Here is a 19248-nt window from a genome sequence, read left to right as displayed (position 1 = left end):
AATAGTAAAGCTAACTTGCATTTATTAATACTCAAATAGAGAGGTTAAACATTGTCTTTCTGCCAGGTTCAAATGCTCACTTTGAGATCTTTGATAAGTTGCTTCACTTGACTGTGTCACAGTGGCCACATCTGTAAAATGGGATTAATAAGAGTCCCTCCCTCCCTCTCAGGGTCAGTTTGGAGATTATAGAAGATGGTACATGGAAGGGCCTAGCACAGAGCTGAGTGCATAGCAAATGCTCAGTCAATATTAGCTATTGGTGTTGGCAAGGGAACATGATGAAAGATAAAATGACAAAGAAGTACCTGAGATCTGTCCTTTGCCAGGAATAATCCTTATCTATACGTAGACAATGGAGAGCTGTCAATGGCTATGACTTCATTTATTTGACTTTCATTTTATTTGAAAAATAGGGAGTAACACTTAGGAATAATAATTACCAATACTGATGCAGCCTATTACAGTTTACAGCACAGCCTTTCACATTTATTACCTGGTAATAATGCAACATGCGTATTTCAAAAAAAAATTCAAGACAGTAATTCTCAAAGAGGGAGTATTGTGAAAACGTAGCTGTATGGTCTTGGTATGACTCTCACCCCCTTCTGAGACCCACCACTCTAGACAGTTTCAAGGATTAAAAAAAATCTACAAGAAAATACTTCCTTTGGCAAGGAAGCAGGTTTAGAGCAGTCCTTTTGTATGTACACCACATAGAAATGACTTCTGGTCCCAAACATGTCTTTCTGTCCCGAACCCCCACACAAAATAATCCTCAGTGTTGTCATCATCAAATACAAAGGGCAACTGGCTCGACACAGCTGGCCAACAAAAGACCCTCAGCAGAATGGCTTTTTAAAAGCCAAGTCCAAAGAAAGCTGCAACCTGTGGCCTCTATTCATCACCGGAAGATTCTAAATGCTTTCCCCCTTTTGTAACTGGAGAACATCTGGCTTCCAGAACAATCTCTCTCCCAGCGGTAAGTTTTACATATAGAGAAGCAACATCCTTGTTTTTAACGTTGCTTTCTCACGTCCTTGATTAGGAAACATGCCCCTTTCAAAGTAGTTTTACAGCCACAATCCCAACCCGCCTAAATGGTACCCATCTTGTTTCTTGCCTAAGCAAGAAATATTGTATATGTTGTTAAATTAATTAAACAAAGAAGCCATTAGACCGATATAGCTTCATTGCTATCGCCGCCTATGTAAGCAAACCAAAATCTAAGCCTGTAAATACCTCAAGGTTATAAAATCAAAACGTTAAGGACAACCAATCACAAGAGCCAACTAGGCTTTAAGCTATAGGCAATCAATAATTCCCTTTCTTTGTTTCTGCCTGTTCTCTATAAAAATCTCTCCCTGAGTTCCCATCTTTGGAGCCTTGCAAACCACTTCTGATTCAGCACTGCCCAATTCAAACTGATTTTTGCTCAAATAAACTCTTAAAAATTCTAATATGTCTCAGTTTATCTTTTAATAATGTAAGTAAGTACAAGGCTTATTTCTGAAGAAAAATTCTGGTGTGCTAGGATTTTCTGTGTTCTTTTTTGCAATACTTAAGTTTTCAGCATCTTGGTATAGAACAAGAGGGCAAGGTACAGATGGCATTTGGGATTTAGTTGATGTACATATTTGATTAAAATGGCAGACAAATCACATCGTTTCTACTCAGAAGATATTTCTTTAACATAGATTGATAGAGTTTCAACATGACTGATGTAGTTTTGAATAGTGATCAAATCAAGAAAATTCAAGAAAACAATGCATAGCCCAGCGGGTGCAACTTCTGGCTCCTAAGAATATGCACCCAGCTGAATAAAGCCAAGATGCTTCCAGGGCGGGCATTGGCTCTGGGCAGTTTACTCCCCAGAAGAAAGGAAGCCCTGGGACCAGCAAATTCACTTAAAATCTAGCATTAAGTACCTTCTTAGTCCTTTATTTGCAACAATATTCTTAAACATATATAAAGCAATTCCCTTTCTAACTTGCCTTGCCCACCAGATATTAAAATGCGAGGTTGGGGTTTAGGCATTTTATGGGTTTTTTTAAGATTAACAGGATGCATTTAAATTCCCTTTGAGAAAACACCTAGATATTATCATGTGTAAAAGGTAACACTGAGGAGGTTGCCAAGAGCTGGAGGGAGGAGGGAATGGGAAGTAAGTCTTTAATGGATACAGAGGTTTAATTGGAGATGAATAATGAAATGAATGAAAAGGTTCTGGAGACAGAGGGTGGCTATGGTCACAGAAGAACATGAAGGGCATGATGCTACAGAACTGCACACTTAAAAATGGCTAAAGGGGTAAATTTTGTTGTGTATGTTTTACCACAATGAAAAAAACGGATACACTAATAAAGGTGATTAAAAACATTTTTTAAGGGAGAGGTAAAGGAAAAATAACCAGACAGAAAGTGGGAGAGAAAGAAATGGAAAGAAAAGAGACAGATGAACCCGCACCCCCACCCAGGGCAGTGGTGGGCTGGTGGAAGTGATACTAAAGAGGAAAAGTAAGTTGAGCCCCCTCCACCACCCCCGAGTCAGGAAGAGGATACCTCACTCAGAAAACATGGACTGAGCGCTTGAGAGAGGGTGCTGTGTGTGGTGGACAGTTTGTCAACAGAGCCCACCCCTCAGCAAATAAAGGCAATCAAGCCATTAAAAAATTCACTGCATACAAATGGCCAACAAACACATGAAAATGTACTGAGCATCATTACCCATCAGGGAAATGCAAACCAATACCACTCAACATCCACTAGGATGGTTACAATAAAAGCACAGACGATAGCAAGTGTTGACTAGGATACGGAAAAAGCAAACCTCCTATCTGTTGATGGTGGGAGTGTAAAATGGTGCAACCACTTTGGAAAACAATCTAACAGTTCTCCACAAAGTTAAAAATACATTTGCCATATGGCCCAGCAGTTCCACTCCTGGGTCCATAGCCATGACACATGAAAACATAGGTCCATGCAAACAAAGACTTGCACATTCACAGAAGCACTATTCATAATAGGCAAAAAGTGGAAACAACTGAAAAGTCTACCAACTTGTGAAAGGATCAAGAATCAAAGCAAAACACTGGAATACCCATTAAATGAAATACCATTCAGCACTGAAGGAAATGAGATATTGGTTGAGGACACAACATGGATGAATCTTAAAAACATCAGGCTAAGTGAAAAAAACAGACACAAAAGACTACATGTTATATGATTCCATTTATATGAAATGTCCAGAACAGGCAAACCTATAGAGACAGAAAATATGTGTTTGCTTGGGATTGTGATGGGAAAGGAGATTATCCATCACTGGGCATGAGGGATCTTATGGAAGTGATGAAATCTTATGAATTTGGATTACAGTGATGGTTGGTAAATTTAAAAGTTGTTAAATTATAGACTGAAATGTGTGAACTTTATGGTGTATAAATTATACACCTCAATTAAGTTGTGTTTTAAAAATAAAGGAACGGTATGGGGTGCCTGGGTGGCTCAGTAGGTTAAGCGTCTGACTCTTGGTTTCGGCTCAGGTCATGATCTCATGGTTCATGAAACTGAGCCCTGTGTCAGGCTTTGTGCTGACAGTGCAGAGTCTACTTGGGATTCTCTCTCTCCTTCTCTTCTCTGCCCCTCTCCTGCTCAGGCTCTCTCTTTCTCAAAACAGGTGAATATTTTTTCAAAAATTTTTAAAAAGGAATGGTAAAAAATGAACTGAATTGTAATTTAGAGACTCTAACACATGGAAAACAAACAAAAACACTGAGGAAAGCGGCATATGAGGGGAAAGCAGGAAGGGAGCCTCAAGAGAAAGACCCTGAGGTGAGCACATTGGGACCAAGTTTGGGGAAGGCCAACAGTCCAGCCTAATCAGTCTAGATAAAGATTGGTCTTCATTTGTTCATTCATAGACTTATTCATTCAGCAAATACTAACAGTTGCACATGATGTGCTACACACTCAGCCAGGTGCTGGGGACACATGCCCTATGGCAATTACATTCCAGCAGGGGAGACCAGATATTCTGCATTGACCTCTGTGGTTATTTATGTGAGACTGGCTAGGGAGGAGTACTAGGTTCAGTGAAAGCATGTAACAAACAAGACTTGTCAGAAAGTGCTGTTCAAGGAAATAATATTTGGGCCAAAGACTGGAATATAAAGAGAAGTTAATTGGGAGGGAGAGGGAGAGAGAGGAGGAAGACCAAGGGAGCAGTCAATAAAAGAATGGGGTTCTAAAAAGCAGAGCACCTGCCAGAGTTTGGTTAAGGTGCTCAGGGCAATGGAAAGGCCAGCAGACTTGAGCAGAGGGATGTTATCAGGTTGGTCTTTAGAAAAGATCACTTTGGCTACAAATAGTGCAGGTGGAGATGGCAAGTTTGGGTACAGAGACACAGTGCAAGACAAGGCTAGAAATGAAATTACAGTTAGAGTAAGGAAATCTTCAATGCCAGGAGGAGATGTCTAAGCCTTGGTCAGTGTTCAAAAGGAATGGAATCAAAGGGTTTGGAACAGGAAAGTCCTTTCTCAGGCTCATTGGGAACTGGAGAGCCAGGAGCATTGATAGGGCTCATGTGGCCACACCTGACACTGCCTCGGTTGAATGCTGAGACAATGTTTTCCCAAACTGACCACAAAAGTCACCTGGGGTGCTCATTAAAAATGCTAATTCTCAAACTCAGATCTCCTGAATGTGAATTTTGAAAGGAGAAACCTGGGAAGCTGTATTTTTACTATTGTTTTCTACACTGCTGCAGGAGATTCTCATAGTCATGCAAGTTTTAGAAAATACTGATCCATATCTTTTAAAAAAATCAATGTCTAGGCAAGCAAAAAACAGAATAGGATATAATATAGAAGCTATCCTGGAATATGAGTTCCCTTTTCTTCTAGTTAACAATGGTAAGTGTCCATGGATAGATCACACACACACACACACACACACACACACACACACACACACACAGGAATATTACTTAGCCATAAAAAAGGATGGGATCTTGCCATTTGTGACAACATGGATGGATCTAGAGGGTACTATGCTAAGTGAAATAAGTCAAACAGAGAAAGACAAACCCCATATGACTTCACTTACGTGTAGAATCTAAAAAACCAAACAAATGAAAAAACAAAAAGCAGAAATAGACCCACAGATACAGAGAACAAAATGATGGTTGCCGGAGGGGAGCAGATGTGGGGGATGGGCAAAATGGGTGAAGGGGACTAGGAAATATAGCCTTCCAGTTATGGAATGAATAAGTCACAGGGATGATTTATAATGAACTTATCCATTCATCTGTTGATGGACACTTGGATATATTATGATCACTTTTTTTTTAGTTTATTTATTTAAGTAATCTCTATATTCAGTGTTGGGCCTGAACTCATGACCCCAAAATCAGGAGTCACATGTTCCACTGACTGAGCCAGCCAGGCATTCCTACTATGTTCACTTTTTAAAAGTTGTTTTTACCTGTTCTTGTTTCAAGAGAACCACTAACCTATTTCAGCCTGTGCCTGTTCACAAGAACACAAAGATAGTTATAATTTAGGATAGCTCCTATATTATATCTTATTCTGTTTTGCTGCTTGCCTGGACATTGATTGAAAAAAAAAAGCATGGATCAGTATTTTCTACAACTTGCATGACCGTAAGAATCACCTGCAGCAGTGTAAAAAAACAAAAGTAAAAACAGCATAAGGAATATAGTCAGTGGTATTGTCATAGTGTTGTATGATGACAGATGGTAGCTAGACTTGTGAGTATAACATAACATTTAGACTTGTCAAATCACTATGTTGTGTCCCTGAAACTAATGTAACATTGTGTTAACTTACACCTGAATTAAAAAAAAAAAAAAAAAAAAAACGTGAACATGGTATAATAAGAAAATAGTAATGGGTGTGTCTAATATTGGTTTTTGGCATCTACGGCATTGGCACTGAAGAAAAGTAGGTACAATTCTTGGTAGATCTGAGAACATCTGTTTCCCAGGGCTGCCATAATAAGTTACCACAAAATTGGTGGCTTAAAACAACGGAAATTTATTCTGTCACAATTTTGGAGGCCAGAACTTTAAAATCAAGGTATTGGCAGAGCTGTGCTCCCTCTGAAGGTTCTAGGGGAGCATCTTTCCCTGCCTCTTCCAGCTTGTCTGGTGGCTCCATGCGTTCTTTGGTTTGGGCCTTCACATACTCCAATCTCTGCCTCTGTCTGTTCACATGGCCTTCTTCTCCAGGTGTGTTTCCTCTCTTTCTGTTTCTTATAAGGACACATATCATTGGACTTAGGATCTACTGGTCTAATCCAGGATGACCTCATCTAGAGATTCTTAACTGAATTGCAAAGACTCATTTTCCAAATAAGGTCATATTTACAAGTACCTGGGTTTAGGTCTTGGACATCCCTTTTTGGGGGGAAGAATGGGTTCACAATTCAACCTACTAAGCCGAGTGATTTAAAATTGTTGAGCAGGCCCATATGATGTTCCTACTCACATCAATGTATTTAGAGGGTGTTTTTAATATAAATGCTCCTAGCTCAATGTTCCTCAGAATGACAGAAGTTTATTTACGAATGAATTCACTCTTCTGAGTCATATCCATTTTTAGTAGCACGACTCTGTCATTTCAAACTAAGATATAGTATTAAAATGTTACCTGTAGTAGACAAAATCACATTCAGACAATTATGACATTGCAAACAATTTTGTACCATTTTAAGAAAGAAAATTTCTAAGCATGAAGATAGGTACATCTATTATAAAAAGAGCAATATGGAGGAAACCAAACTATTACAGTGATTTCTCCTGATATTCCCCTTGGCAAGTGTCAATGAATCAAGTTTTATTGTAGTTAGAGTTTTAACAGAATAGTTTGTTTTCCCAGGGCAGAAGACAGGGATAGCTGATATTGCAAGGATATGTAAAGTAGTTATTAGAAACAGTAATAGTGGTACACATATAGATATATGATGAGGAGTCTGTAGTTAATTAATGAAAATCAGGCACTTACAGACACAGGAAAAAAATAGTACTTTGGATGGGTACAAAGACAGAATGGATACATAAAGCAGTGTAAGGTAGGAACCACAGTAATAACTAAAGGAAAAAATTGATGATTGCTGCATAATTGGGAAACTCAAAGCAGAAGATCTAAACAGAAGTATTTCCCTAAGTTATATCCACAAGAAGTTTCACAAACTCTTTAGGGAGAATAGACTGACATTAATAGAGGAACTTAATAATATTTGTAGAAATTTATTGGTGTATTTATATATATTTCTATTTTGCTTATCTTTTTAAAGTGTATGGTATCCATTCTTCAGGGTGGGTTCAGTTCTTGAGAACTAAAAATCCTCTGTTCTTATTAAACATTCCCAGCTATTTATTAAAGAAGAGGAGAGATCAAGAATGACATCTCAACTGGCCAGACCCAAATACAACTTCAGTCAAGATCCTGGTTGCAAGGATCAGTGGACTGATTAAGTAGCAACCTTAGAAAATGAGACCTGGGGCACCTGGGTGGCTCAGTCGGTTAAGTGCCTCACTCTTGGTTTCAGCTCAAGTCATGATCTTGTGGTTTGTGAGACTGAGCCCTGCATCAGGCTCTGCGCTGACAGAACAGAGCCTGCTTGGGATTCTCTCTCTCCCTCTCTGCCCCTCCCCTGCTCCCACCCTCTGTCTCTCTCAACATAAATAAATTAACTAAACAAATGGGACTTGGACAAGACTTGCTTCTATCAGAACATGTCATTTGCTTTTATAACACAAACTCTAGTCTCTCTGATCATTTAAATGTCTGCACTACATCTGCAGCTACACTAGTAACACATTTCAGAAATGAATTCTTAAAATGATGACAGATTCCAAAATAGCAAATAAAAATCCATCAAGCTCATCCACCCATCCCTCTCTGTCTGATGCAGTCATAGATACAAACTTCTGTCTTTGCAATAACAGCCAGTGAAACGCAAATACACCATTGAATCTATATTATTGTCTTGCTAATTCTACTAAACATAATAACATAATTATAAGAAAATGAACTTTCAGTACTGGATAGTTAAATTGTTTAGATTAGTTGACTCTTTTGACCAAGCAGGTGATTACCCCATCTTTCATTTAATTTCACTGTGGCATTTTTGTTTGCTTTCTCTAACATTTTTAACACAGATAATTTAAGTCCAGCCTTCACATTACAAAGGAAAGCTTGAATAAATTCATCCTGTATATTCTTTTGCACAATCTCTACTGATAAATCCAGGAGTGAAATATCTCTAGGGATATCTCAATATAAAAAGGGACACCACTTGGGGGTACCTGGCTGGCTCAGTTCATGGAGGAGGTGACATTCAATCTTGGGGGGTTGTGAGTTCAAGCCCCATATTGGGCTTAGAGCTTACTATAAAAAGGTGGGGGTGGGGTGGGGTAGATAGTACTTTTTGTTTTTCAAAGAAAAATTCACATGTGGCATATACTTAAATTCTAGTCATTCAGGCAAAAATGTTAGAAAGCCTCCTACTCCCAGCCTCTGTTAACTGAAATATAAACAGAATTTTAAGAAGGAGGAACCATTCTTTTGTGTCTAATCTAGTAATAGAGGGCAAGTGGTTGAGTCTGATACACTTTGCTATGGATTCTTCAATCTAGGCAATGATTATAAATTTATGCATTTAATTTGAACAGTGGTAATTAGGTTGATTGCCAGATGACTCATTTTGTAAACTTTTGGCCATTAGTGTTCCAGCTGGAGTGGGCCATGTGCTGCCTTCCCGCTGACATCACTGGAAATCTTGAGTCAAGATCAAAGCTACTTTATGCCTCTCTGACCTTTCTTCACCATGCACAGTGGGGCCCGGGTTCTCAGCTCTGAATGTTCAGATTTGTTCCACTGTGCCCATGGGGTTACCACTTGCAGACAACCTACATGTACATATTCAGTAGAGACCCTGCAACAAGCCTACTGGAATTCACGTGTTGGATTCTAGCTTTCAGGTGGCTTCCTAATCCAGATGCCAAATTTCAGAAAATCTTATGTCTGGCTGACTCACTGAGGTTCCAGTGAATAGAGAGACAATCCCAGCAGCATTGAGAGGCAGTGCTCATTTTGCCCCTAGAAGTCTTCCATAGGCTCATTTTCCTCTGGAGACGCCCTTTGAGAACCCAACTAAAGAAAGCATCTCTTACCTTGATAGTCATGTCTGCACTGGATGTTTCTGTGGCATCTGAGGCTGCCTCGTCTCCCTTTAGCAGCACACTTTCCCACCCGACCCCTGAAAACAAAACAAAACAAATGCCATTTGAGTCATGCGCATTCAGCTGGCATGGATAGACACCTAACTGACATTTTGCACATTCCTATCCTGTGTGTGTTATAAAGGAAACTGATGTCGCACCACACAGTTAACCTGCTGGGCAGTTACTGGGAAAGTATACTTTCAAAAGTGGCTAATCAGTAGCTCCTTTCTTTTTATCTGATCTCCAACTTTGGAGTCCACTGTTCAAATTCTGTATCTTATAGACAGTTCTACCCTCAGTCCAGAGTGAGAAGTTGGAATGAACTCTTCCAGAATCCAGACCTCATACTGAGGTCTTACTGGGGGCTTAACGTGAATCCCAGGACACAGAAACACACACACCTGAATCTAATTCAACACCCAATAGAACTGACTCCAGATTATTCACTGCCCTAGATTCCATACACATACTGGAAATGACCGAAAGTTTATATTCACTTTTATTTTATTTTTTAATTTAAATTCAAGCAAGTTCACATACAGTGTATTATTGGTTTTCAGGAGTAGAACCCAGTGATTCATCACTTACATATAACACCCAGTGCTCATTGCAACAAACACCCTCCTTAACGCCCATCACCCATTTAGCCCATCCCCCATCCACCTCCCATCTTTTAAAATCTATATGTTTTCTCCCCAAGTCTTGATAAATGTTAGTGTTCCTTTTTCCTTAAGCTTCCAGATGATCTCCAAGCGTAGACACATGACAAGATACAAGGTTTTGCTCTCTTCACTTCAAAAAGGAGATCAGGGGTTGGTATTTAGAAATACCCATGACCGCAATATAGCCTAACTACACCAATTCAGATGCAGTTATGTGTGTGAATCAGGTGGAATGGTCTATATTAGGGAAAAGTTTGAAGTAATGACAAGTATATTTTTAAAAACAGATTTATTGCAGATAAAGTTATCTTTTTTTAAAGTCTTTCATTTTTTATTATTTTTAAGTTGATTTATTTATTTTGGGGGTTGGGGAGGCACAAAAAGAAAGAGGGAGAGAATCCCAAACAGGCTCCATGCTGTCAGCACAGAGCTTGACATAGGCCTCAATCCCATCAACCGTGAGATCATGACCTGAGCCTAGATCAAGAGTCGGTCAGTTAATAGACTGAGCCACCCAGGCACTCCAAGAGTCATCTTCCTAAAAGCTAAAAAGTAATGTTTAGTAAAGTTTTTAAGGGTCTACTTTAACGAGTAGATACAAATTTTATAATTGGTATAATAACTGCCTGCTGGGATATGAATGCTCACAGCCTAAAGTATTAAAAAGATTGTTTTCTTAAACAGGTTAAAATTGGCTGCGTAATATTTGCTTACGTTGTCGATTTCCTTAAGAAGTAATTTTGCCTAAGGGTAACTCAAGGACAATATTCACTCCAAACCTGTGTGAATAGCCTAAATTCCAAAATTTCAATTATCTAGCATTATGTTAAATCAGGACTGGCAAACATTTTTTGTGCCACATAGTAAACATTTTAGGCTTTGTGGTCTTGCCATTTCTGTTGCAACTTCTCAAGCTGCCACTACAGAGCAAAATGGACAACACATAAACAGCCAACTGACATCAGTCAACAGCCAACATATAAACAAATGGGCATGGCTGAGTTCCAATAAAACTTTATTTACAAAAACAGGCACTGGGCCAGATTTGGCCCATAAGATGTATTTTACCAGATGGATAGTGATGATGGTTGTACCACTTTGTGAATGTATTTAACGCACAGAACCATAGACTTAGAAATGGTTACAATGTGTTATATACATTTTAGCACAATAAAAAAAACATTTTGCTAGGCAATATTCAAATTTCCAGTTTAACCGGTTCTATAAATACCCACTGAGTAGGTATACCATTAATTCCATAGCTATTTCTAAGATGTTGTATATTTAGGTCATTTCTAATTTCTCATCAGTATAGATAATGCTAAAATGAATACTTTGTCTAAATGCTTTTCTTCTTACGAATAATATCCTTCAAAAGGACTCCTATGCAAAATGTATGCATACTGCTGAAGGCTAATGGCACATGTTCCCATATCACCTTGTAAAACAGTGATGCCAATTTTACGATACCACCAACAATGTATAATGTAAGAATTGTGCCATCACTATAATTTTCTCACTAGTGCTATTATTAAACAAATTGTGTGGTTGTGGGGAATGATTTCTTAAGCAAGGTGGGGTTACATAAAATATTCATTATAGGAGTCCATATATTTTTATGTATAGTATTATAATGATTTTTGTGTCAATTTATATTAATGCAATAAAAATGATATAATTTTTTAATAATTATTTTTAAATATTTATTTTTAAGAGAGAGAGAGAAAGAGGAGTGCGAGTGAGGGAGGGGCATAGCTCTCCCTGGGAGAGACAGGAAGGGAGACAGAGGATCCGAAGTGGGCTCTGCACTGACAGCAGAGAACCTGATGCGGTGCTCGAACTCATGAACTGCAAGATCATGACCTAAGCCAGTGTCGGACACTTAACTGACTGAGCCACCCAGGCACCCAATATAATAATTCTTTAAGAAGATATACTTTGCCAGCTTCTGTGCTCAATCAAGAAACCAAAGACATGTACAAGAAAGACTGTTATACTTTTAGCATTTTTGTAAAGAACAACCAATTGGACAAATGGGAACAGGAATGATTTTTTTCATGCCACTTTTAAGAAACTAATATGTGATTAATTAAATTTTAATATATTAGCATCAATTGCATTATTTTATATTCTGGATCCTTGAGAGCCTCATTTTACAGGACATATGCACAATGGATTACTCAAGATCCATGCGCTCAATTTATTGCAAGGTGCAAATAGTTGTTTCTGACTAGGATGTAGACATTGGGTCAGTTTGGTGAGCTGCCCTACAGTTTCCTCTAGAGAAGCTGCTACAAAGAGGTTGCTAGCTTTTTCTTAAATGCATGTTTCTGGGAGAGCAATCTTTGCTCCCACATGAGTGGATTATTTCCCTGACACCCCTTGCATTCAACAGACTAATAGCCCCTCTTGGTTTAAGCCACTGTTGGCACCTGTTGGATCTGGCTGGCAGAGAGACACAGATGTTGGGCATGATGGACAATTATATGATATTTACTTCACAGAATATTTTGAATTATCATTTCAGCAAATATTCATTCCCCTCCTTTCCCACTGTGGGAGAAATTTTCTTCCCTGTCCCACTGATGTTTACTCTGGCCAGTGGGATGCTAGTGCACATAATGAAAGCAAAGGTTTGAAATATGCTTGATGGTGATGCTTTCCCTCTTGCATTTCTGCTATAGCAAGAGAAGGACATGCCCCAGTTGACCTGCAAGGGACTGAGAGTCATGAGGAGCAGAATTGGACCCTATCTACACTTGGAGCTAAGCTAAGCCAAGTCTTAATCAGCCAACACCTAGCCCAGCTACACATGCATGATAATAAAAGCTATTGAGTTTGAGGCTGATTTGTCAAGCAGCATTATTGTAATAGTAGCTAATAGATACAATATATAACCAAAGTTATAAATGAAATTCATTTTGTATAGAGCACTTTCATCTTTATGCAAAAGTAATTCCTTTGTTGTATAGAAATTTCATTTACAAGTATTGATTTCTGTATTTCTGTACCGAGAGAGAGAGAGAGAGAGAGAGAGAGAGAGCTGTATATCCAATGTGAGGCTTGAACTCACAACCCTGAGATTAAGAGTTGTATGCTTTACTACCTGAGCCAGCCAGGCACCTCCAATTCCCATATCTTTCCCATGTGGGGAAGAATCTTTTCTCTGCTATAATCCTTTTGTAGGCAAAACAATTTTTATTAAAGGATATATGGCCATAGGAAAGAGACATGAAACTTAAATATATATGTATTCTCAAAATTTTAGCCTCCAATAAAGAAAACATCCTTTTTTCTCCCTAAAGTAAGCTCTACACCCAATGTGGGGCTTGAACTTGCTACCCTGAGATTAAGAGTCACATGCTCTACCAACTAAGCCAGCCAAACACTCCAAGAAAACAGTTAAAATTAGATAACCTATCATTTCACGGCAAGAGTAAGAGAAAATAGACCTAACATTTTAATTAAAAGTGTTATTAATCCTAACAATAAGTTGTGAAAACAGGAAAACGCTAATTTAAAAGCTAGAGGCAAAATTCCTTCCAGGGAGAAAACTGAGTCTTGGAGAAAAAGAAATTTTATGGATCATTTGGGTATGATGGATCCCACATCATGGAAGTAGGAGTAAAAGGAAGATATCCATTTAGAAGAAGGAGAGAACTTGAAAGAAGCTGGGACAAGAATTGACAGTAAGAAATTTCCAAGGGTGATAAAAAGGACTTTGGGGAACCATGATGTTTAAACATCAATTTTAAATTACTTATCATGCTGTGGCATGACATAAGTCCCCTCAGTCTCATACCTTGAGTGGAGAGCTGTTCTACACAATTGTCTTGTGTTGGTGTTGTTTGGTGGAAATAGAATGAGGACTTCAGGGTGGAGGGAAGAGAGTGGCCATGTGTACCTGGGAGCTCCCTGCAAAAGTGAAATCTGAGGAGGATATGATGATAAGAATCTGGGACAGGGTATTAGACCTGCATATACAAGACAGAGTTCAAATTTTATTTGAACACCAAAGGGCAGCAGACCTTCTCTACCTGAGGACTTGGAGATGCAAAGTGACCAACACTTCTTTACAGGAGGATGCTTATACATGCCACTTCTATTTCCACAGTGGTGATTTCCATACCACCAACGTGTAAATGCGTTGCACCACAAATAGGCAGGGGGATAGCCTAGAATGCTTGTTTGAGATCCTTCCACTCTAGGATTTTATCAATGACTGTCAACATCTGCTTTCCTGCCCAAGTTCCTGAGATGAATTTCCACTCAACTAAGGCCAATGTTTATAACAATAGCACAAACATTTAAAAGGTCAGATGTATAACTGCAACAGACAAGACATTCCAGACTGATGTATTTCTATTATTAGTCAGTTTTGTAAGCACAATCACCTCTGATTTCAGGAGAAGAACCTCTACAAAGAATTTGACCTAAGAATTTTGATAATTAATAAATATATATACATACACATATATACTATTTTACATATTATATTTCTATACAGTCTGCTTTCTTTTTTTTAATATTTTAGAGAGAGAGAGAGAGCAAGCAGAGAAGAAGGGCAGAGGAAGAGAGAGAGATAATCTTAAGCAGGCTCCATGCTCAGCACAGAGACTGACATGGGGTTCAATCCCATGATGCTGGGATCATGACCCGAGCTTAAATCGAGAGTTCGATGCTTAAACATCTGAGATACCCAGGTGTCCCAGGGACAGTTTTATAAAGATCTTTCAGGAATAAGTAAAATTCAGACAACTAGTTGTTGCTTTTTACACATCTTCTCACCTAGCTGCACAGTCATATGAAGAAATCCATTAGCCCAAGCATCCAGTTTCCTAAAGCCCACATCTCTGATCTCAATTCATAGGATGCACTCCACTAACTGCACAGCCCCTCTTTGATTTCTGTTGGGAACAGCACATGTGCAGTTGACAGGGCAGTGCAAGCAGAAGGAAGGAGGCTGAGCTCAGGGTCTGGATGGAGAAGCCAAGGCCACACATGAGGATCTGCAAGCTGAGAGATTTGGGCTGGTAGCAGGGTAGCCATGAGGGCTTGAGTATAGTAACCTGTAGACAACATGGCTTTTGTGTTTGAACAAAAGGAGATAAGACTAGACGAAACAAAGAAGAGGACAAGCAGCTCAGAAGGCTTGTTGGGGAAGTAGCCAATGGCACAGGTGAGAACCCTGAGTGACTTCCTTATTTCTGATTCTGGTTAGTACTAAAAAATAAATAAAAGTAAAAATAAAAGATAAGAGACCAAGAGGGAGAGGGTAGCACTGTATGGGAGGGCACTGCCATACCTAGACCCCCTGGAACAACTGTGTGTTGCTAGGTGAAAGCAGGGTAAGAAAGAAAGACAAGTCAATATGGACCCAAACATGCACGAGAATGGAACTTTGCTCCAGCTCATCTATCCACGTAGATTTTAGATAGATCTTGGACAAAGTGGGTCATCGGTGCTGCTTTCTTTCCTCTTGTGGACACATAACAGAACTTCACTTCCTGGCCTCCTCAGAGCTGGTGGTCATGTGACTAGTTCCAGCTGATGAGTGTGGTGGGCAGCAGCACATCTCCCACTTCTAGGCTGAGGTGTGTAATCGCTGATGCGGGACTCTCCTCCAGCATGGTGAATGGTAATGTTCGAGGTAGTGCAATTCTGTTAGCCCAAGACCCAGAGTGAGGCTAACGCAAAGCAGAGACACAGCCAATCCACAACGGCCATGTAGGATGAATGAGAACTAAACTTATACTGTTTTAAGCCATGGGATTGGGGGCCTTTTATTATAGTAGCATAACCTAGTCCGGCCTTAGGAGAGGAAGGAGCCCTTCCAGACTTGCCTTCCCCATCAACTTCCAGTTCCCATCATAGTTCTTTAGATAAATATGTGTTCCATTCTCTAAATCAATTCTGCCATTTAAATTTTGTCTCCACGACTAGGCTATAATGATCATACTTTCTACTTTTTCGGAGCCACCCTGTTTCCATTATGCCCAGTGCTTATTTCACAGGTTAGTTGCATCTCATTGAAGGATTTATGTTCTGAAGACAAAAGACCTCATCTTTCACAGTCAAAACTGCTCTTGAAAATTCCTTAAATCTCCCATACTGTCCAAAATAGCACCATACTTCAGAAAACCCAACAGAGCCACTTTTTGTGCCAGCTTTGGAACAGTCCATTTCCTTTGTTAAGTACCAGATGATGCCAATGACTTGTGCTAAGGATCATGTTGTACAAAAAATACAGATCTGGAAACTGTAGAGTTTCTCAGGGTTTGGAGATGCACAGCCTGATGGATAGAAGGAGAAACTATCTGTGGGACAGCAGATTAACAACTGCCTTGTCATCCTCACACTGGGGTTGTTTTTGGCTGCAGGTAAACAAAAAGCCTATTTAATATATGCTTAAAGAATAGAGGATTGAGTAACTCATGGATAAAGAAGTCTCAAGGTAGTGTGGCACCAGAGGTGGTTGGTTGATTAAATGGCTCCATGGCCTCATGGTCTCATGGCCCCAGTGTGACCTCTCTGCAATTCTCTTGACTTTTTTCCATGGTCCCAAGATGGACACAGCAGTTCCATGTGTCATGAAAACATCCAGAGGCAGGAAAAGGGAGGAGTAAATATACTTCCATAAAAGCACCCTCCCCACACACCCAAAGTCTCACTGGTCAAAAATGTAGCATTAGTCTATTTCTAAACCAATTGTGGAAAAAGTAAATGGAATCATCAAAATTGGCCTGGAGCTAATTAATCAAGATTTACCCCGGGTCAGGCCTCCCCTGGGTCAGCCTTCTCTGAGTACACAGCCATTTGGAGGATGAACAAAGGAACAAAACAGGATCTTGGCCAGCAAGAAAGAAGGGGACAAGTTGATGGCTGTCCCACAAGCAACCCATAGGGTCTGATGGACTGGAACATAGACTGGAATAGCAGGCAGAATCCCTGACACTTTTTAAATGTCTATTTTTCTCTCACTATTTTAGATAGAAATATACACTTGAATTCATGTAAATTAAATACACAGCTGATGTCAGGACTCAGCCTTGACTTCTAGTGCCAGCTCCTTGATGAGGTATCCAAAGTGATTATCACCACCTCCTCCCTCTACCATGAACTCACAGGCCTGATCAGGGGCACTCACTGGGGCCTGGGTAGGGAAAGCCCTTAAGTGTGTCTTCCTAACAGTATCGACCAGCTCATCAATGATGTCTGAGAGAGCCCTTATCAACCAGCTTGTAAACACTTGTGGGCAGGGACTGGGCCTCATACCCAGTTAGCCTCTGCTGGGGTCTGTGAAGTGAGAAGTGTGGGTTTTGGGCCACCAGGCTGGAGGGATCAGAGCTTCAGAGTGGGGTATGGGGGAGAGCAGAGAGTGCTCAAAGGAGGACAGGGGGGCGCTGAGGGAAAGGGTGTGGAGGGCATGGGAAACAGCACCATTGCTGCGATAATTCATTCTAGATGCTAAAGAAACAAACAGGTTGTATTGGTCCCTTCCTCGAAAGCCAAGCAAGACCTGGTGGACCTAGTCACTTGCTGGCAAACCCAGAGATAGGGAGCATGTGGAGGTGTAGTCACTGGAAATAAAACATCTGGATGGTAAGACTGTGAGCATTTTGAGAATCTCTACCCCCAAGGTGGGGCTCGAACTTACAACCCAGAGGTCAAGAGGCACATTCTCTACTGACTGAGACAGCTAGGCACCCTAAGGACTCTGAGCACTTTGAAGACAGAGCTGTCCATTCACAAGCCCCACCCAGGCTCACCTCACCCTCAGCACAGTGAGGGCTGGCATGTAGGTGAGGGCTCATTAAATGTTTCCCAAATTGAACTGGAGTTGGAAGGGGCCTAGGACTGACCATCAGGATAGAAAGGATAGAAAGCTCCTCCACAATGCCACTTGATGGGTGCTCCTCAGCCCCTAACTGACCTTTTCCTGGGCACCTTCCTTACCACCACCCACGGTCATGCTGATTGGATGGCTGGAATGGGCTGTCTTAAATATATTTTTTTTAATGTTCATTCATTTTCGAGAGACAGAGAGGGACAAAGCATGAGCAAGGAAGGGGCAGAGAGAGGGAGACATAGAATCTGAAGCAGGCTCCAGGCTCTGAGCTATCAGCACAGAGCCTGACGCAGGGCTCAAACTCACGAACTGTAAGATCATGACCTGAGCCGAAGTCGGACGCTCAACCGACTGAGCCACCCAGGCGCCCCTGGAATGGGCTGTCTTAAGAAGAGCTGAGCCACAGACAGATTAGGTAAAATAGACCCCAGATGATGACCTATGTTGCCTGGCTTAAGGAGAGAACAGAGGACATAGTAGAGTCCCTGATGACTGCTAGGAGAGTGTCTATTTTGTTTGTGGGGACTTTGGTGAGGCCTGATCTGATGTGGCCAACCTTCCTATCCACTCTGGCTATTCTCCTCCTCATCACACACCTCTGCCTCAGCCCTCATCAGCCCACTAACCCACACACAGCCCCGGAACTGCGAGGAAGTCTAGTTCCCAGCCTTGTGTGTTTCACAGAGAGAACCAAGACCTCAGATAGAAAAGAGTGGGATAGGGTCTGATGAGCTAAGAATGGAAGAGACAAAATTGCCTGATTTCCTAGACCAGGGTTCTTTCTGGGGACCAGACTGTGTCAACCTCATCCTACAGGCATAAGATCAGGCCACTAGGAAAGCATTTTGCCAGTTCACAATGAAAAGAATGGGGCTAGGGTCTGGGTCCCATCTACCTTTTCTTCACCCAAGACTGTACCGAGAGTGTCTCAAATTGAGACTCACTCAGATATTTCTTTTAATTGCCTTTGGATATCCTTGGGTTTTAAAAATCTCACTTAGTTCTTGGAGGAGTTCTCAGAAGGGTGGTCATTAAAACTTAGCGGAACTTTAGAACAATGATTTGCCTTTAAACACTTGGCTTTGGGAAACCCCACCCAAGGATAAGCTAATGAGGCCCTCTTCCTCTGGAGGGAAAGTCTTGCTGGGGGCTGGAGGAGCAAAGCAGGATGTGGCCCCAGCCCAGCCCAGCCCAGCCAGCTCCAGGTAGAAGCTCATCCTTGAGCCTGAGCCCCAAATTTCTGTTCCATGGGACAAATAGAAGGGCCAGGCTCTAGGATCTCCAGAAGCAATGACAGCAAGGGCACTTTCCCCTCTTGGTTCCTTTCCCTGAGAAGATCCCATTGGGAAAGAAAAGGTTCACCTCTCAGATGACGAGTTATTTTCCTCAAACTCGTGAAGAGGTCAGTGAACCCCTTTCCCCGCCTGTATGTTCCTGGGTAAAGGAAGCCACTTTGGGTGCCTCAGGGGTAGATGTTCAGGTTGCTCAAAG

At 40.7% G+C, this 19248-nt stretch overlaps 1 protein-coding gene across 11 annotated transcripts in view; it reads right to left on the bottom strand.

Moving 5' to 3' along the window:
* The window catches only part of PALM2AKAP2 (PALM2 and AKAP2 fusion), a 454391-nt gene that overhangs the window by 121761 nt on the left and 313382 nt on the right, over window positions 1-19248 (bottom strand). For all 11 annotated transcript variants that reach the window (XM_045469857.1, XM_045469855.1, XM_045469856.1 and 8 more), the window contains one exon: window positions 9196-9281. In XM_045469857.1, the coding sequence (XP_045325813.1) occupies window positions 9196-9281 (86 nt within the window). The remainder of the gene's footprint in view (window positions 1-9195; window positions 9282-19248) is intronic.

This window comes from Leopardus geoffroyi, chromosome D4 (genome assembly GCF_018350155.1).
Source record: "Leopardus geoffroyi isolate Oge1 chromosome D4, O.geoffroyi_Oge1_pat1.0, whole genome shotgun sequence".
NCBI lineage: Eukaryota > Metazoa > Chordata > Mammalia > Carnivora > Felidae > Leopardus > Leopardus geoffroyi.
This window is presented reverse-complemented; position numbering and strand designations above follow the sequence as displayed.